The 17,178-nt window shown below is 50.0% G+C and overlaps 4 protein-coding genes across 4 annotated transcripts; 3 read left to right on the forward strand and 1 right to left on the reverse strand. All coding sequences in view use genetic code 12, as the record gives it.

The window, feature by feature from the left end:
* Positions 1 to 348: 348 nt before the first annotated feature.
* On the forward strand, positions 349 to 4,596 carry DIURU_005427 (uncharacterized protein; the record flags this gene model as incomplete). Its single annotated transcript, XM_034158408.1, has 1 exon — positions 349 to 4,596. The coding sequence occupies one exon, from the start codon at positions 349 to 351 to the stop codon at positions 4,594 to 4,596; it is 4,248 nt and encodes a 1,415-aa protein (XP_034009851.1).
* Positions 4,597 to 8,783: 4,187 nt separating this feature from the next.
* Positions 8,784 to 10,298, reverse strand: DIURU_005428 (SNG1 family protein; the record flags this gene model as incomplete). Its single annotated transcript, XM_034158409.1, has 1 exon — positions 8,784 to 10,298. The coding sequence occupies one exon, from the start codon at positions 10,296 to 10,298 to the stop codon at positions 8,784 to 8,786; it is 1,515 nt and encodes a 504-aa protein (XP_034009852.1).
* Positions 10,299 to 12,252: 1,954 nt separating this feature from the next.
* Positions 12,253 to 13,605, forward strand: DIURU_005429 (uncharacterized protein; the record flags this gene model as incomplete). The annotated part of the gene is made up of 1 exon (XM_034158410.1): positions 12,253 to 13,605. The coding sequence occupies one exon, from the start codon at positions 12,253 to 12,255 to the stop codon at positions 13,603 to 13,605; it is 1,353 nt and encodes a 450-aa protein (XP_034009853.1).
* A 956-nt stretch (positions 13,606 to 14,561) lies between these two features.
* On the forward strand, positions 14,562 to 17,156 carry DIURU_005430 (uncharacterized protein; the record flags this gene model as incomplete). The annotated part of the gene is made up of 2 exons (XM_034158412.1): positions 14,562 to 15,171; positions 15,370 to 17,156. The coding sequence occupies 2 exons, from the start codon at positions 14,562 to 14,564 to the stop codon at positions 17,154 to 17,156; spliced, it is 2,397 nt and encodes a 798-aa protein (XP_034009854.1).
* Positions 17,157 to 17,178: the final 22 nt, after the last annotated feature.

Consider the following 17,178-nt stretch of genomic DNA (forward strand, 5'->3'; position numbering starts at 1 on the left):
ATCGGGCGATGATGTTAGAACCAAACACTCCCGAAAAAACAACTCTGACTCAAGCCAGCTGCTAACTACCCATGCCATCTAAGGCTAACCTACATTGTATTACCCTGATTTTTTGTGAATCCAGCCCTCATCATGGTGGTATCGTTGTCCCCCAGATTTGTTGCCAATCATAAATTAGCCTGAGGTGCAGGCGTCACTTGCAGTCGCTTCGCGGCGGCTGCATATCGAAATATTATTTTCCAAATGTCCACTATAATCCTAAGCGACGAAGATTCCCCCTTGGATATATATATATAATAGGCGGCGGTGTCGCCTGGTCTCCTGCTACCGAATTCCCAATCCGTGCTGATGAAACTCCAATCGCTCGTTGCCGCAGCGCTGGCGGCAATCGCCGTCGCCGCCCAGGAGGTGACGGGAGTGTTTTCCGGCATCTCTTCCGTGGTGCCCCAGGTGCCCAACCAGAGACCGCTGGCGATCTGGACCACCACCGTCGACTGGGGGATCGACGGCTCCAAAGTGTCCCCCGGCGATACTTTCCATTTGACGCTTCCGGGGGTGTTTCTGTTCGCGGCAAAGACGGTGGACTTGAAGGTGGGCGACACCGTGTACGCCCACTGTACGATGTCGGGAGGCGTCGACACTGACGGCACCCTCAAATGCACTGCGACCGACGCCGTGACGCCCACCACCGAAGTTTATGGCGAGGCGTGGTTTCAGGTGTTCCTCTGCCAGGGGTTCGCGTTTGAGTCAGGCGACTTGCACTGTCTGAGCTTCTGGCAAGCAGGACTGAACACGTGGACAATCAACGACGGCGCCAACGATTTTTCCTATACTTTTAATATTCACGGGGAATACGACTCCGAGAAGTCTCAGGGTAAAAGAGGCCCGTCCGATATCGTCCGCACCGGTGTGTGTGCCGACGGCTACGACCTGGCGCTGATTCTGGCGTCAATCGCCGACGGCAACATCGACTGTTCCACGGTGAAAGTGACCTACTCTTTAGGGGTAAACGACTGGAACTCGCCCAAAACCAATGAAGGGCTGAGCATTAGTCCCTATACGGTGTCATGTTCTGCGGGCAAAGTCACCGTCACCATGGGGAGCATCCCCGCTGGCTACGTGCCGTTTTTGACGTTTACCGACGACGGGGTGGGCAAAAACTTCACTTATGGCAATACCTATAAGTGTAAGTCTCTGTCCACTACCAAGACCAATACCTGGACGCGCTACTACCCTGGTGGTTCGGTGACGGGGCTGGCGGGGGCCGACGGGATGGCCATTGCTAGAACCACTACGGGGTGGACGGGGACGGCGGTCCTGACGACGACGTTGCCGTTTGTTACTACCAGTGGCGGCACCAAGACGGTGGTGATTTTGACGCCTTACCCGACGCTGACGTCAAACACTCCTACTTCGTCGGACACGCCCACGTCTTCTTCGGAAGAGTCGTCGTCTCCATTGATCACGTCGTCGTCCGAACTGACAGTGGAACTGACCACGGAATCGCTGACTGAATTGTCTCTGCTGACCGAGGAGCTGTCCCTGACTGAAGAGTCTATTCTGTCAACCGAAGAACCCTCGCTGCTGACTGAAGAACCCTCGCTGCTGACTGAAGAACCCTCGCTGCTGACTGAAGAACCCTCGCTGCTGACCGAGGAGCCTTCTCTGTCATCTGAAGCACCTAGTCTGTCATCCGAAGCACCTAGTCTGTCATCCGAAGCACCTAGTCTGTCTTCCGAGCAAGTTTCGTCCACTGAGGAGCTGTCGCTGCTGACCGACGAGCCAACTCTGTCTTCTGAGGAACCCACTCTGTCTTCTGAGGAACCCACTCTGTCTTCTGAAGTATCTTCGTCCACTGAGGAACCGTCGCTGCTGACTGAAGAATCGCTGACTGAGGCACCTTTGTCTACTGACGAACCCACACTGCTGAGCGAGGAACCTTCTCTGTCCACTGAAGAGCCGTCGCTGCTGACTGAAGAGCCGTCGCTGCTGACTGAAGAGCCGTCGCTGCTGACTGAAGAATCGTCGCTGCTGACCGAAGAACCTAGTCTGCTGAGTGAAGCACCTTCATCTACTGAGGAGCCCACTTCTCTGGTTGAACTGTCTACTGAAGAACCCACTTCCCTGGCTGAACTTACCACTGAGCAACCGTCTTCTTCAACCACCGACGAACCATCGCTGTCGCTGGAACTGTCGACTGACGCCCTGTCAACTGAGGAACCCGCATCGCTGTCGGAATTGCCTTCGTCGTCCGAAGAGCCCACTCTGTCTGTGGAACTGACCACTGAAGTGCCCTCCTCTTCTGAAGAGCCCACTTCGCTGGTACAACTGTCCACTGACGCGTCTTCGCTGTCAATTGAGCTGTCGACTTTGGAACCTACGTCTTCATTTTTCTGGAGTAACTCTTCCAGCACTGTGGTTGTCCTTCCCTCGAGTCTGGAAATTCCCACTTCTCTGGACATTACCACTTCCCTCGACATTGTGCCTTCATCGTCGGACGCCCCTACCTCGTCGGACGCTCCTTCTTCGACTGACGCTCCTTCTTCGACTGACGCTCCTTCTTCGACTGACGCTCCTTCTTCGACTGACGCTCCTTCTTCGACTGACGCTCCTTCTTCGACTGAGGCTCCGTCGTCGCTGGCTGCTCCTACCTCTTCTAGTGAAGAAGCCTCCCCTTCGAGCCTGGACGTGTTTCCTTCGAGCGCCGAAACCGCGTCGACTCTGCTGCCTGACTCGTCGTCTGAGGTTCCCCCCACTTCCAGCCTTGACGAGCTTTCGCCTTCCACCAATGACGCTTCGCCTTCTACCAGTGATGCTGCTCCGTCAAGTCTGGACACGGTAGTGTCTCCCTCGAACCTGAGTGTTGAAGAAACCAGCCTGAACGCTCCCTCGAGTCTGGATGTCACCTCGAGCGTGGACGCTCCTTTGAGTCTGGATGTTACTTCGAGCGTGGACGCTCCTTTGAGTCTGGATATTACTTCGGAGACTCTCTCGTCTCTGAGCTCGGACGTGTTCGCCACCGAACTCACTGAATCGGCGACTTCGCTGGACAACGCTCCTTCGTCTACCGAGTCGACTGGCTCGAGTTTGATCACCTCGGCCACTGGGGGTGAAATCTTGTCTTCTGATGTCACTGGAAGTGTGGCTGAGACTTCGGCTGAGACGACTGAGCCATCTACTGAAGTTGTCCCCTCGCCTTCGACTGACGCCTCGCCTTCGACTGACGTTGTTCCTTCGCCTTCAAGTGAATCTGCAACTGAAGCGTCTGCGGTTTCGTCCACTGAAGCGGTACCTTCGCCTTCGGTTGACCCTTCCACTTCCGCTGACCCTTCCTCTACCGGGGAACCTTCGCTGGCTGATGGTACCACGGTGGTTGTTGAACCCTCGTTGACTTCTTCTGCTGACGAGCCTTTGACTGAACATAGTTCTACTGACCAAACCTCATCGTCTGTTAACACCGCTGTGCCTGAGCCCTCGTCCGCTGATACAGCTCAATCACTGGCTGATCCTTCGTCTGCTGACATCACTCAGGGGGCCGATCCTTCGTCCAATGCGTCTTTGACTGGTGGTGATGCCTCTACTGGTGGTGAACCTGCTTTGTCGACTGAACCTTCGTCTGCTGCTTTTTCTACTGGCGGTGAGCCTTCTTCGGATGTCATTTTCCCTCCTGAAATTGTCACTACCAAGACCACCACCACCGTCACTAAGGAGTGTCCAGTGTGTGAGGAGAAGACCACTACCGTCGAAGTTCCCTGTGTTGTTGAAACCACTACTGGTGACCACGGTCCGGTCATTACCACTAAGGAAGTTGAGCACAAAGAGACTACTATTGTCATCTGCCACCAACAACAATGTGAAACTAAGACGACCACGGTGTGGGTCGAGTGTCCTCCCACCACTACTGAAGCTGGGGCTGAGCCTACCACTGAACACCAAGAAAACCCTCAGCCTCAACCCGAGACCAACGGTGGGACTAGTACTGGTGTCGTCATCCCCAACCCTGAAGCGACTCAGCCCGGTGCACCTACCCCTACTGAAGCTAAACCTGAGGAGACTAACCCTGCTGAAGCTGTTCCTACTGAAGCTAAGCCCGAGGAGACGAAGCCTGTGGAGACGAAGCCTGAGGTGACTGAACCTGAAGCGACTAAGCCTGTTGAAGGTGTTCCCACTGAGGCAAAGCCGGAGGAAACTAACCCTGCCGCTCCCACTGAAGCTAACCCGGCTCCTACTGAGGCTAAGCCTGAAGCGACTAAGCCTGCTGAAGCTAACCCGGCTCCCACTGAGGCTGCTCCTACTGGGGCTAACCCTCAAGCCACTGAAGCTCAGCCCGAGCCGACCAACAAGACGTTGGAGTCGGAACAACGTCCTTCGGTGGCTCCCGAGCCCGTTGCCCCCGCTCCTCCAAACACTGCGTCTGCCCCCGTGGCCGGTGGCCCTGGCCCCGCTCCCTCGGGTCCGGTGTCGTTCACTACCCTGGCCACGAGCCAGTCTACTGGGGAAGCCACCCACACTCCCGTGGAGTACGAGGGCGCCGGTAGCGTCGTCACCATCCCGCGGGCGGCAGTGCTGCTTCTCCTCGTCGCAATGCTTTTCTAGTTTTGCCTTTTAGCATAGTGTATAATTTGTCATTTAATCATTCCAATGATATCTTCAGGACTCACCTGGTATAGTATAGGAGTAATTCGCCCTCATTGCGCATCGTGTACATGTGCATTGAAAATATTCAGCACATCATATTTTCCACGCATGCACTGGTGTTTACGGAAGTATGCAGCGAGCAATTATGCTTTGGCAACTCGCCGAAAATCGTGCCCTCAACAATAGCTAACGATCTATCGCTTAAGAAAGAAAAACAATGACGGAAAAATAAGATTGTTAACGTTGATTGTCCGTCGATGAGATGATCCGGTTCTCAATTGGCAGGGTGACGGTGGGTACAATGAGTGCTGCAAACCCTTAGTGGTGCTAAGTGTCGCTTCGGGAATTAAGTTGCATACCCCCGTCGTATTTTGAGCCACTAGCAATCCCTTATCGGCTCGACCTTCATCCGTAGGGGGGAACCACGTATTTTTCGCAATATTTCAACTGTTTCAGCCAACCTATTCTTATCGCTATCGTACGGGGCTTTTGTGGCAGCTGTGGTGGCAGCACTTCGGGGTTTGTGTTCCGGCAGCGGGCCGGCTCTGCGGGTTTGCAAATGGTAACCCGCAAAAAATTTGTAGTGCAAATTCCACGTCTAGTAGTTAGTAATACGACGGGCGGCACCTCGACACGAGAGAAGGGATTGAGCCAGATTTAGACTCCAATAGGATAAATTAGCGTACGTTTAGAGTTTGAACTCCCGTAAAGCAGCGAAGGTGCACGCGACCACGCCATGTGTGGTTGCGGGGGCCATTGTGAACCTTGGGACCCTGAAGGGACCCTGAGGCTTTGTCTCAGTTGGTGAGCACATTGCCAGTGCCTGCCAGTGCTTTGTGGCCGACGACACGCGTCCACCAAGACGGCGAAAATACGGGTGGTGTCAGCAGGGATGTCAGCAAAGGCAAAAGCCAGTTAAACGAATAATACCCTGGGTACAGCACCAGTCGACAGAGGTAAAGTGGTTACAGGAGGCGTATTTTGTAACGGCCAGCTTTGTGGTGTGTTGCTTCCACTATTGTGCGACGGTCTTGATGCGCCGAACATGTGGCAAACGGCACCCTTGCTGCGTCCAACGAGTGAAACAGAAAGACATTTCAGACACTGGTGGATTAAGAAGAGGTACTTTTGGCGGCTGAGATGGCGTTGCGCGCTTCAAAGCTGGCTCATCGTCGTCCGGCGGTAGAACAATGGTGGCCAGATCCCGTCCGTGTCGTGAAACTGAGTGGTGAAATTCGTCGGTGGCTTATTTTGATACGAAAAAGCTTTGGTTGACTTCGATTATCCCGAAATTCCGTTGCGTTTGCGAGTAGTGGCTGTGTAAGATGACACGGTGCCATCGCGTCCATGCGAGAAGATTTGAGACAATATTGTACTGGCTGTGGGTTTTTCTTCGAATGATCAGTCTTCTATTGTTATTGAAATTCCTAACATAATTGTCCCCGAATGAATTGAACCAGCCAGGAGGTTGAGGCAATACTCAAGGGATATCCGTGGGTAATTCAATATCTTGAGACGAATTCGTCGGGTACTTCGGCCATTAATATTTCCTAAACTCTTTGTTGGCTACTCTTTGGAACCTGTTGGATAGAATCGGGACTTGTGAAGTCGTGTTTACCCACTAGCATTGTTATACATGGTTTCGACAGACATTCATTGTAACTTGGGAAAAAGTCAATTCTGAGATATCAATCGGCTTATTCCAACGCTGTATGTGGGCCATTTTCCATAATTGATGTTGTGTTATGAAGGGATTACACGCAATAAATTGATGTCGAGTGAACATCAAATCAAACGATGAAAGGTATGACAGATCAAAACACCAGGCGGTCATGTTTACGTCACCACCACTGCTGTCTTAGGAATGATTCATGAATGTCCACAAGGCGACTGATTGGCGCCAACATTACGGAGGTAAAACCTGGAAGTCTTACAGCCGTTGCCGGTTTGGTGAATGCCTAGACAAGCACTGAAACAACTCTCCTATCATCGTGGCGGTCATACACAATCACTCAAGTGGATGAGTCCCTACATTTACTAGCCTTGGAAATGTGTTCACCTGAAATCACCAGTGGATGAAACCATTCACTGATGGATCCAATGGCTCGTCATACTTCACTTCCTACTTAGTAAGAGCGCTGAAGAGGAGTAAAGCGGCCCACAAACTTGGACCCAGTCCGAGTTGAATCATGGTGACAACGAACTCCATTGTACCCTTTTGAAGGTGGCCAATCCCGGTGGCAGAGGACCCGTTCAGTTTTTTGGTCTGGCTGTACCCAACTATAGTACCATTCACTCGACAAATTGTGGTCCACAGATGGGCATAGTGGTGATAATTGCTTCAATTAAACACAGATTCAGTACAGGACAATATTCAATCAGCTTTACAGCTTTGGAACGGATTTTCCAAGTGGAAGTCGGCACCCATCACTAAAGCGACATCATTTCCGCTGGTAGTATAATGCGATCAAAGGTGACATTACTCAATGGTCACCGCGGCATCAGTGGCTTCATGTATCGCTCAACCCTGAGTTATACACCAAGCTTCCTTTATGATAGGCCGCCCTTCAACTCCCTTGCAACCTAAAAGTATACCCCGGATTCCTAACTTCTTCTTTATACCCCATTTCCACAATATTGCATTCACTTCAACCAGGACTGGTCAAATATTGGTGTAAATACTCGAGTGATGTAAGGTAAGAAAGCCTTCTCCGGCAATATACTCTCAAACTTGAGAGACCTTTCTCAATATCTCTGGACGGAATGCCACCAGGGTTATCATTTGGCTCGACCCCTAGCCCACCCACGTATCCGTGTCGTAGCCACCTGATCCCAATTTCATGGAACATTGCCTCGCCTCCAAACGTGCTGGTCTCAAAGCAGCGTGCTTCCCGTACCTCCTCTTCAGTTTCTGAGCCAATCAATTTAATATGGGGATGGCGGCAATGGCTTCGTTTACCTTCGCTCTCTTCACTATATGCAGGAATCATCACCAGATTGTGAGCGAGATATCTAATCAGTTAGGGCGAGACCAATTTACAAACAATGGAAACATTAAAGACCACGGACAAGGTGTTTTTTCAATGAATGAATCTTAATATCAAATGCTTAGAGTCTGAGGCATTTGCAAGACTCGCTGGTGTGTCCATCGGAGTCGCAGCCGCCATATTCTTCACCCTGCCCAGATGACTTTGCATGCTGAATTGCCTGGGCTTTAAGACCAAATGCCGGCTCTTTTCCTCGATCGTTGGGGGCCCATCTCCCTGTTTCATCACCTCCGCAGTAGCTATCATTTGAATGGCTGTATTCCACTGCTTGAGCCTCCTCCTGACCGCACCCACACTATGGCCAGAGAACGTGCCAGCCACCACCCTTAGGATGTTGAAACTGACTTAATTATTTCTGGCACTTCCAATACACACATTTTCGTGAGGTACACCAGCCACACGGTGACGTCGATCTGTGGGGTAATTGCTCCAGCTCGGTAAATGGCATTATGGGAATAGTGTCTACCACATTCTGTTGCATTTATATGAGCCAATAATGACGCAGGCTGGTCATTGACTATGGGGGTTATAAATCGGCAGTGTCTGGTGCTTTCACAGCGTTCGTATGGTCTTGGAACGACATACCTTCCTGTTTGAGCCACCAATCACTCGACCACTTACAGAGTATATAGACCCCCTGCGATGTGTCTTTGAAAAACCCATCACCATGAACTTCAAGGCCCTTGTTGTTGCTACCGTTGCTACTATCGCGATCGCTGCCCCCACCGCCGACGGCGCTGACGTCGCCCAAGCTAAGGCCAAGAGATGGTGGTGGATTGACTGGAGAATGTTTGAACCTATTGATTAGGTTTGTTAGTTTGTTTACAGACAATACATGTTGAACAATCGAGAAATGAGAGGTTGTAGATGGGGGTTATGACCATGTCAACAATGGTATATATTGTGGTTCTATTTCAAATCCTAGTCTTCAAAATACAATTTGAATTGAACAAGAAGCCTTGTAATCAGTGGAGACCTCAATTTTGATTACTTCCACGAGTAACTCTATCCTAGAATACGCTCTGCAGGCATTTTGAATGGGAAATGTTGTTTTCACTAGTTTGCGTCTATATTAATTGTCTCGCGTATACAATCGTTCTACACCGACTTCTGTCTTGCTGCTTCTTTCTCGGCCTGTTGTCTCAACTTGGCACCCTTTTTACCCATCACTTTGCCGAATATGGGGAGCACCACTGCCAACATGAGGTTCGTCGCCACCACCCACGCCACGAGAATCCCGTAGTTGCGGCCCATATGGCCTTTATAGGTGTCGAAAAAGACCACCTTGATGATCTCATTGGCATTATAGACGGGCAAGGCGTACCCGTAGCGGTAGAAGTTGGCAGTGAGAGTCATTGGCGTGAATGTGCACGACACATTAGCAATGACCCAAAAGATCAACCAGAACCCAAGACTAGGCGGGAACACCATTATGAGAACGTGGGCCATGATTTCGTTCATACCTCCAAGAGCACACATGGTGAGCCACATCGTCATCCAGTATACTGGGAAGCCACCACGCCCGAAAGCCTTGGTGAAGTCGATCTGAAATGCCAAAGAAACCAACGAGTATATGAGCGATAGCCAGAAGTAGGTGAGGAACGACCCAAGAAGACGGTAGAGCAAATAATGAGGCTTCTTCATCGGGTAGCCCGCCACTGTTTTGTGGAAGTCGATGAAAAAGCCGAACTGGAAGAACGTCACGATGATCAAATAGACCAACCCCACCTGCGCCGGCGCCATCACCACTGGCTGCGTCGACGGTCTCATGTCGTATGACTCGAAATCGAGTGGTTGAGAGAGTACCAGCAACCCTTTGTCCAAAATCTCTGCTGAGTTTTTCCCCTTTTGGCGAATGATATCGATCAATTGACTGTTCATATCATTTTGATGGGCCAAAACCATTCCTTCGATGATTTGACTATTGGGCACGATGTACGTGGGGACATTTTCAACGTCACGCCCCGTTTCGTAGACGAATCGCCACGATTCGTTACCGGCTGCGTAGGAAGTATTCGCATTCAACAACGCCTCATATAACCGGTGGGTGGAGTTCTGCTTAATGTAGAGGCCTCCCCAATACCTTTGCATGTGAACCAATTCCTCCACGTCCGCCTGGGTGTCGCCGGTGGAGTGCTTCGGGCGAATCTCACTGAAATTCAGTGGGGTATAAACCTGCCAATCACCATAATAGCGAGCTTCTGGCAGCGTCACCACGTCAATTACTCGGTTACCAAAAATGGGAGGCACGCCGTCGATGGTTTCGACATCTTCCACCGCCACCAAGAACTTAAGGTATTTCATGTGGTCGTCTCGGTGCATCATTGACCCCCAGTATATCGAAAAGATCCCTAACATCAAGATCCCCATCGTCAAGTATATCAGCGTGAACTTGACGACAATGCGTCTTCTCACCTGTTTCATTCGCGGGTTGAAGAACCCAAGCTGGGTTTGTACTCGTTCCAACACCGACATGTGTGATACCACCGTCTGGGCATCGTGAGCATCGTTAGCTTCGCCATGATAACTCCGGGTGTCGTCGGTCCGCTCGATTGATGAGTTTGACGCGGTGTTGGACTCCTTATTTGCTGTTTCGGGCAGCAGCATTGTCATATATGGTCTTATCCCAGTATAGGATGCCTTGTGGACCTGGCGATGCGGCTGGCGCCAGACGTTATAAGTAATTTGTAATCTCCTGTCACTGCACATGCGACCTCGGATCGTCATGCACCGTCGGACCGGTGTGCCTCCCGGTTAGTGGAAGTCGGACCGGTTCCGCAGAAACCCACTCGCCCGTGTCCGATTGGGAGCCATTACTCCCGCTTTAGTGCTTCTCCGTGTGTAGTAACGCAAGCGTTGACTAAAGGTTGTGGTGGTCATCGCGCGTGGAACTCATCTGGAAAACTCCCACCATGGGGATGACACTGATTTGTACGACATGAAATCATTCAGCTTCAGACAATTAGGAGCGATAAAGCTGTTCTAGAACACCTTTTCTGCAGCGCTTTCAATGACGTGTCCATGATCTCAATCAATGAACAAGTTGCAGGTTCATTGGTGCTAAAATTGTTCATATCAAAAGTGATAAGCTCAAACTAACGGTACCTGCAACGGAGACTGTCGTTTGTGTAACCACTTCCGATGAAAATCTTTTTGAGTGCTCAAGCTATTAGTGTATTATGATACTAAGAGTGAGAACGCCATTAAATCAAATAAATTGACAGCTGAAGCAGACAGTGTACAAACGTGACCATTCAATTTGAAATAAAGAGTCCGCAATTCAGTAGTAAATCGATGACGTCCTGATTTGGTGTACTTTTGGGTCAAAATTTCAGAGGGCCAGCAGTATACTGTGATGGCCATCTAGAACCACAGGGAAGACGTAGTAACTTGACCAACGCGCATATTTAGACAAATAATTACCACGGTTAATCCTGACCACCATTTCACTCGAATTCTGCCGTGTCGGCGCTTGGTAAGCCATCGTTGTGAGTGAATGACTACACAACCTTGGCACGCCACCAGGACTCCTTTCGATCAAGCGAAGGCAACCAAACCCTTCCAAAGTAGTTATTGTATGTAATTGGAACCATAGTATTGGATAATTCGTTTGCTGGACTGGCAGGACACTGGTTAGGGTCGGCCAATCTCGACACCGTGGCATCTTCACCGACCATGTTTGCGGTGATAATGAAACTCTCAACATACGTTCAGGGTCATCTTAGTTGGGAAACCACGTAAAGATTATGGTAGATGATGTCCTTTTCTTTGGCAATGCATTCGGAGATACAGTCCCGCTGTCCTTATTGTTGTGCGATGAGGTCGTCCGTTGACCGGAAATATGCGTTGAATAAACCCGCCTCCCCGCCAGAATTACCAGGCTGATTTATGATATCACGACGAAAATGCAAAATCTGGAGACAACTCACACATATGTAGGTTCGAATCTTGAAAGTATACAACAACTCAAAAAATAGAGTGACTGTACGCGTGTAAAAATATGATGGGACGTATTTGATAGTAAAAAGGCGATGTTCTTGTTTGCAAGTGTCCAGGCGCATTCAGCCAATGGTGGTGGGGTAGGCTGCCAGACGCGACTGGCGAGAGAACGCGTCAGCACCAAACTACCGCCAGGGAAAAGCGGTTCATACAATGTGGGCAAGGAATGCTTTCTGTGAGTGATTGCACTTTTACAATATACCCTTTTAACTAGTGTTGACGGTATTCGGGTCATTTGACCAATGCCTTGAAGTATATGCCAACTGACTGGGGCGCTTTATTGAGGCACAAAGTTACTCCAGATCCTTTAAAATAGGATCCATACCCGTAAGTTGAGGAAAAACGAACTTTTCAAGAAAACGAACTTCGCGTGCGCTAACAAAAAAAGGGGGCAATCTGCAGGACGATTTTGAAAAATGCGTGAGAATAAAGCGAACTTTCAAAACGAACTTTTTGGGTTTTAGTAGGGAAAAAGCGAACTTTTTGGATTTTAGTAGGGGAGAGTGGTGGTAGTGGACGGTGGGAGATATACGAATAGGTCGGTGCGGCAAGGCAGTCTCATCGATGTATGTCAAAGATACAGAGAAAGAGAAGTTTGAGGAATTGTCCGATGATGAAACTTGAATTCCAGGCCGCGGCGCACTTTGATGAGGCAGAGGTATCCATTGAAATTGTGGGGCAAATCCATGAGATCCCGGACTCGGACTTCATACAAGTGATTATCGCGTACTCGTTTGACGGAAATGCTCCGCTCCCCAGTATTACCACGGCAGACGGAGAAATCTCCCACTTCAGGATTTTCTCCCAAACCACAAAATATTGCACGTACTGTCGCTCAACTGTTGCAAAACTTGTACGACGTGTGGACAAGTACACTACCGTCGTGATCCGTCTGCTATCGTCGTTTGCAAGAAATGTAATACGAGACATAGGGGAACAGAGTGTCCAAAGAGAAACAAGCGCCTCAAACAAGTCCCTGAAAACATCAGTCACCCAGCTCCAAATCGTGGTACGAAACGTAACGCGGTGGGCCGAGTGCGCAACCCCCCCCCATCAGCAGGCAAATAATTTCAGACCTCCCGTGGCGGAAACCTTTGAGATTGATTACCCGTTGTTAGGAAGTCAAAGAAACCCGCAAGCAGTTGTTAACGTTGCCCAACAACTGACGAGTGCCCCTCCAACTACCTCCCTGAAACGGAAGACTCCTCCACCCACCGTTTTGACACGCCCTTCCACCGATGCCGTGATGGAAGTCGATGCGGATGGCTGGACAACCGTGTCCTATGCGAGAAACAGGTCTTCCGGAAAGGGGCGTCATTCCCCTTCACCGCCGCGGAGAACACCCTCACCCCAGCGCCAGGGAGGACACCCTCACTCCGGACGTCGAAGAAGTACTTCCCCGTCCCGGCGTCAAAGAAGTGCTTCCCCTCCTCGTTGCCAGGCAGGCACTCCTCCCTCCAGGCGCCAAGGAGACAGCCCCGTTGAACACAATATTTTCGATTTCTTGAACCCCAAGGATCAGGCGATCTTCGGCCCAGACCAACCCCAGGAAGAGGGGACAACGGCCCCTGCCCCTCCGACTTCGGCCAGCTCCCCCAACGATGCTCACGCTATGGGCGATAATATGGTAGTTGAACAACCTGAAAAGGTACTGCTGCCACCCGATCGGCCAAATGACCCCAAGACTACCTCTTCGGGCACAACGAATACCTTCAAGTCCTCTCCCAAGACGCCGCTGCCTAAGGAGAACGCCAAGGTAACAAAGCCGAAACCATCGAAGGTCGCAAAGGCGCAAGTTGACGAATCCCTTTTATCGAATGCAACTACTCAGGTGGTTTCTCAACCTACCACAAAGTCCCCCAAACACACCGGATCCTCTTCGGAGTCTGGTGCCAACACGGGTCATAATGATAGGTTGTGAGTGGTTTAATGCTCGACTCGGCGAAATTATGCTAAAGTCGGGCCATCCGAACGCAGCACGTATTGCTTCTTTCAATATTCAACGTTCTGCTGATTCGAACCGCCTCGGGAAACTTACCACCGAGTTTCAATTTGATTTTGTCTTTCTTCAAGAGGTACCACTGGGTTTTCGCCCTTCCCCTGTTTTGGAGATATCTCGTCAGTCCGTTTTATCAATGTCAGCAATCGTCTGGCCCCGCAGCACAAACAACTTTCGACCCTCACCCTGAGGAACGTGAGTCATCCCATTACATATGGTCAATTGTGTCGCAAAACAACTTGCACCTCCCGCCAGATACTTCTGAGTCGCTCACTCGTTACACGAGCGACGTTGTGGCTTTCCACAACCCCTCTAAGCAATTCTACTGGCTACTTTCGGTTTATTCACCCTGCGAAGGCACCCTGTCACACCGCGCTTTTCACGCCATCCTCCACGAGGCCATACTGAGGACCATACCCAGGCTCCGTCTTCAACATGCTGAAATCTCTTTGATTATTGGAGGAGATTTTAACTATGATCCTGCACGCACAGAGTTACACAGTGCCCCCCACCATGCGAGACACCAACCTTGGTCCGGATTCCAAGAACTCGCATGGAAACATGCTCTTGATGACTCTTTTGTTTCTATCGCCCCCAATGACGCCGACGGCAGTACGAACAGAAGTGGAAATGGTGCAAGACTTGACCGCTTTTACACATCGCCGACGGTCACATCCAGGTTGTACAGTTTTTCGAAACTTGATAGGTTTTCGGGCTCCCATAACGGCATCCTCATCACATTCCTTCACGACCCCAAGCACACGTTGTGTTTGGGTCGCGGACGATATGTTTTGAAACCGAACCCCTCTTTGGAATTTTTTATTCGAGAACGGTTTGCCACCCAAACTCCGCTGACATATGCAGAGGCGATCCTCACTATGCAAGTAGCGGATTTTGAAACGCACCCGGGATGGAGAAAAGCGGTTCAGCGAGATCCTTCAATGATACCCCTGCCTCCAGCGAGACACTTCTTGAGTAATTTCAAACCAAAGACCCTCCCCACCTATCTCCATACTTTGCGTGCCACCCCGACGTCCGACAGTACAACATCCACTGATGGTATGGTTGAGATTGGAAAACGATACTTCGCCTCGATCTATGACGGTGTGGATCCTCCCCGTTCGACAGAACTTGAGAAGTGGCTCTCCATACTCAATGGGGTTCAACTAACCCCTGAACGAAGAGAAGATTTGGAACAACCCTTTAATTTGGAAGAGCTAGATGCGGCACTTCTGAGCATGAACAATGGTGCGTCGCCTGGTGAAGACGGTATCTCGGTAACATCTTTGAAGACACACTGGAAAACATTGGGTACACTTCTTGTGCAAGAAGCCGAGTCCCTACAAAACGGTGTTCTTCTGCCATGTTTTGAAGAAGTAATCATTACGCTTATTCCGAAACAAGGCACATCGGAACTGATTCAAGATTATCGACCCATCTCCCTTTCACAATCTGGTTTATGTGTCATTTCGAGAGCCATGAATACGCGTTTGTTGAAATATGCAGACAACCTTATTGGCGTATCTCAACGAGGTTTTATCCCAGCGAGACGGATCGAGGAAAATACAACGGAGGTACTTTCCCTCATCCGCAAATTCCGGGATGACCAAAGCTATAACTTGGCGGCTATCGCCCTCCTCGACCAATCCAAAGCTTTCGATAGGGTCCTGCACCACTAGTTGAGAGAGGTATTGGTCAAGCTAGGTTTTGGCCCAAAAGCAGTAGCCTTCGCCATTGCAATAACCTCACAACAGAAGGGACGAGTTGAAATTAACAAAACTCACAGCACGCTTTTCCCGCTCTCTAGCGGAGTGAGACAAGGCAATCCGCTTCTGCCAACGCTTTACATCCTTTCACTTGAACCGTTATTGCGGTGGATCAATTTGCGCCTCGAAGGAGTTACTTTTCTGACGCAACACAAGGGTCCCCGATATTGTGCTTTCGCTGATGACATCGCTGTTTTCATCACGACTTACTCTGACGTCAGACATCTTCGAGATTTACTCGAAACAGATGCCGCAATGTCGGGTTCGCAAATCAACAAGCACAAGTCGGTATTTTATACCTTCGATTCTGAATTTGGTGAAAGACTTGGGGATTTATTGGACTTCCAGGTCAAAGACTTTAATGATGCGCTGTTCAAATACCTTGGAATTAACTATGCGGGTGTGAAATGGGACCAAGTAATTTCGCGACAGATGTGGCGGTTATCAAGCTATGACCTCAATAGCTACCCACCCCACCTTCGTGCCCAGGCGATAAATTCATTGTTCCTTTCCAGAGTGATATACCGCGACCTCACCTGTCCAATGCCAGAAGCCACGATGAAGAAGTTGGATGGACTAATTCACAAAAGTTTTTTCAACGGCATTTCTTCTGACCGGGCGTATGGCCCCGTGAATAAGGGCGGATACGGTCTCCTCAAATTTCAACAGCAACTTTTGGGACGCCGCGCGAAAATGATTTTTGATCTTTTCCAGCCAAAGGCGCGCGACAACTGGGCAAAGGATGATTTCATCGAACGCCTTCTGCTGATCGCGACCTTACAAGGGCTTCCTCCGAGCCCGCGTGCCTGGTGCAACCTACTTTTGGATCCTGATAATCTTGATGAAATCACTGCCTCAAACTTAATTGAGCCACGGGAACAAGCCTGGCTTGAGGCATGGGCGAAGTTAGTGAAGGTGAAACAGGTCCCTCCGGATATCACATCGGAACCTAAAGTTGCAGAACTACCACAACTAGTTCTTCAGGGGAAGCATGATCCAGATGGAACGACGCTTTCGGTTCAAACCTTCCACAATACCCACAAGAAACTGTACAATAAGAGGAAATGGATTGACGTCCCCAGATGGCCAGAGAAGTATTTTGGAAACGGCATGCCTCCAAACCCGCAGGAATGGAGAATATTTTGGAATCAAGTACTGAAGATTACCAACAAGCAACCATGGTCTATGGAAATTGTTTGGCAATTTTACCACGGGTATACTCAAACTTGGAAATGGAAAACCCATCTTCGGTTAACAGCAGACATACATGCTTCCTTCTATTTCCCAAGCTGTACTCTTTGCGCCGCGATCACATCACAGGAACAGCAAATCAGCAACCACACTACGTGGAACGATGCCACTGCTGAACATAGGTCGCAATTTGACAGACGTCTCAGATCTATCCAGGACGGTCTTGGAAATATACGACACACCTTATGCGAGTGTCCGGTTTCAAAAACCATATTCAGCATGGTGAATCGTAAAGACCATCCCTACCACTCAGTGACCGCTTTGTTACCCCCCCGCCGTTTTTCCCTGGTTGAACTCAACGAGGTAGCTTGCTACTTGCGAGCGACACTCCTCCTTGAGAAAGAAACACGACTAAGTGGGCGGGCTCCTGTCTCATGTACAGAAGCCACACTTAAACCGTGGATCAAAAACAACCAACACTACATTACGACGGGAAAGGGACAACACAAGGTATAATCACTTACTTCAACAACTGCGC

The sequence above is a fragment of the Diutina rugosa genome, assembly GCF_008704595.1.
Source record: "Diutina rugosa strain CBS 613 chromosome Unknown scaffold21_size185207, whole genome shotgun sequence".
Classification (NCBI taxonomy): domain Eukaryota; kingdom Fungi; phylum Ascomycota; class Pichiomycetes; order Serinales; family Debaryomycetaceae; genus Diutina; species Diutina rugosa.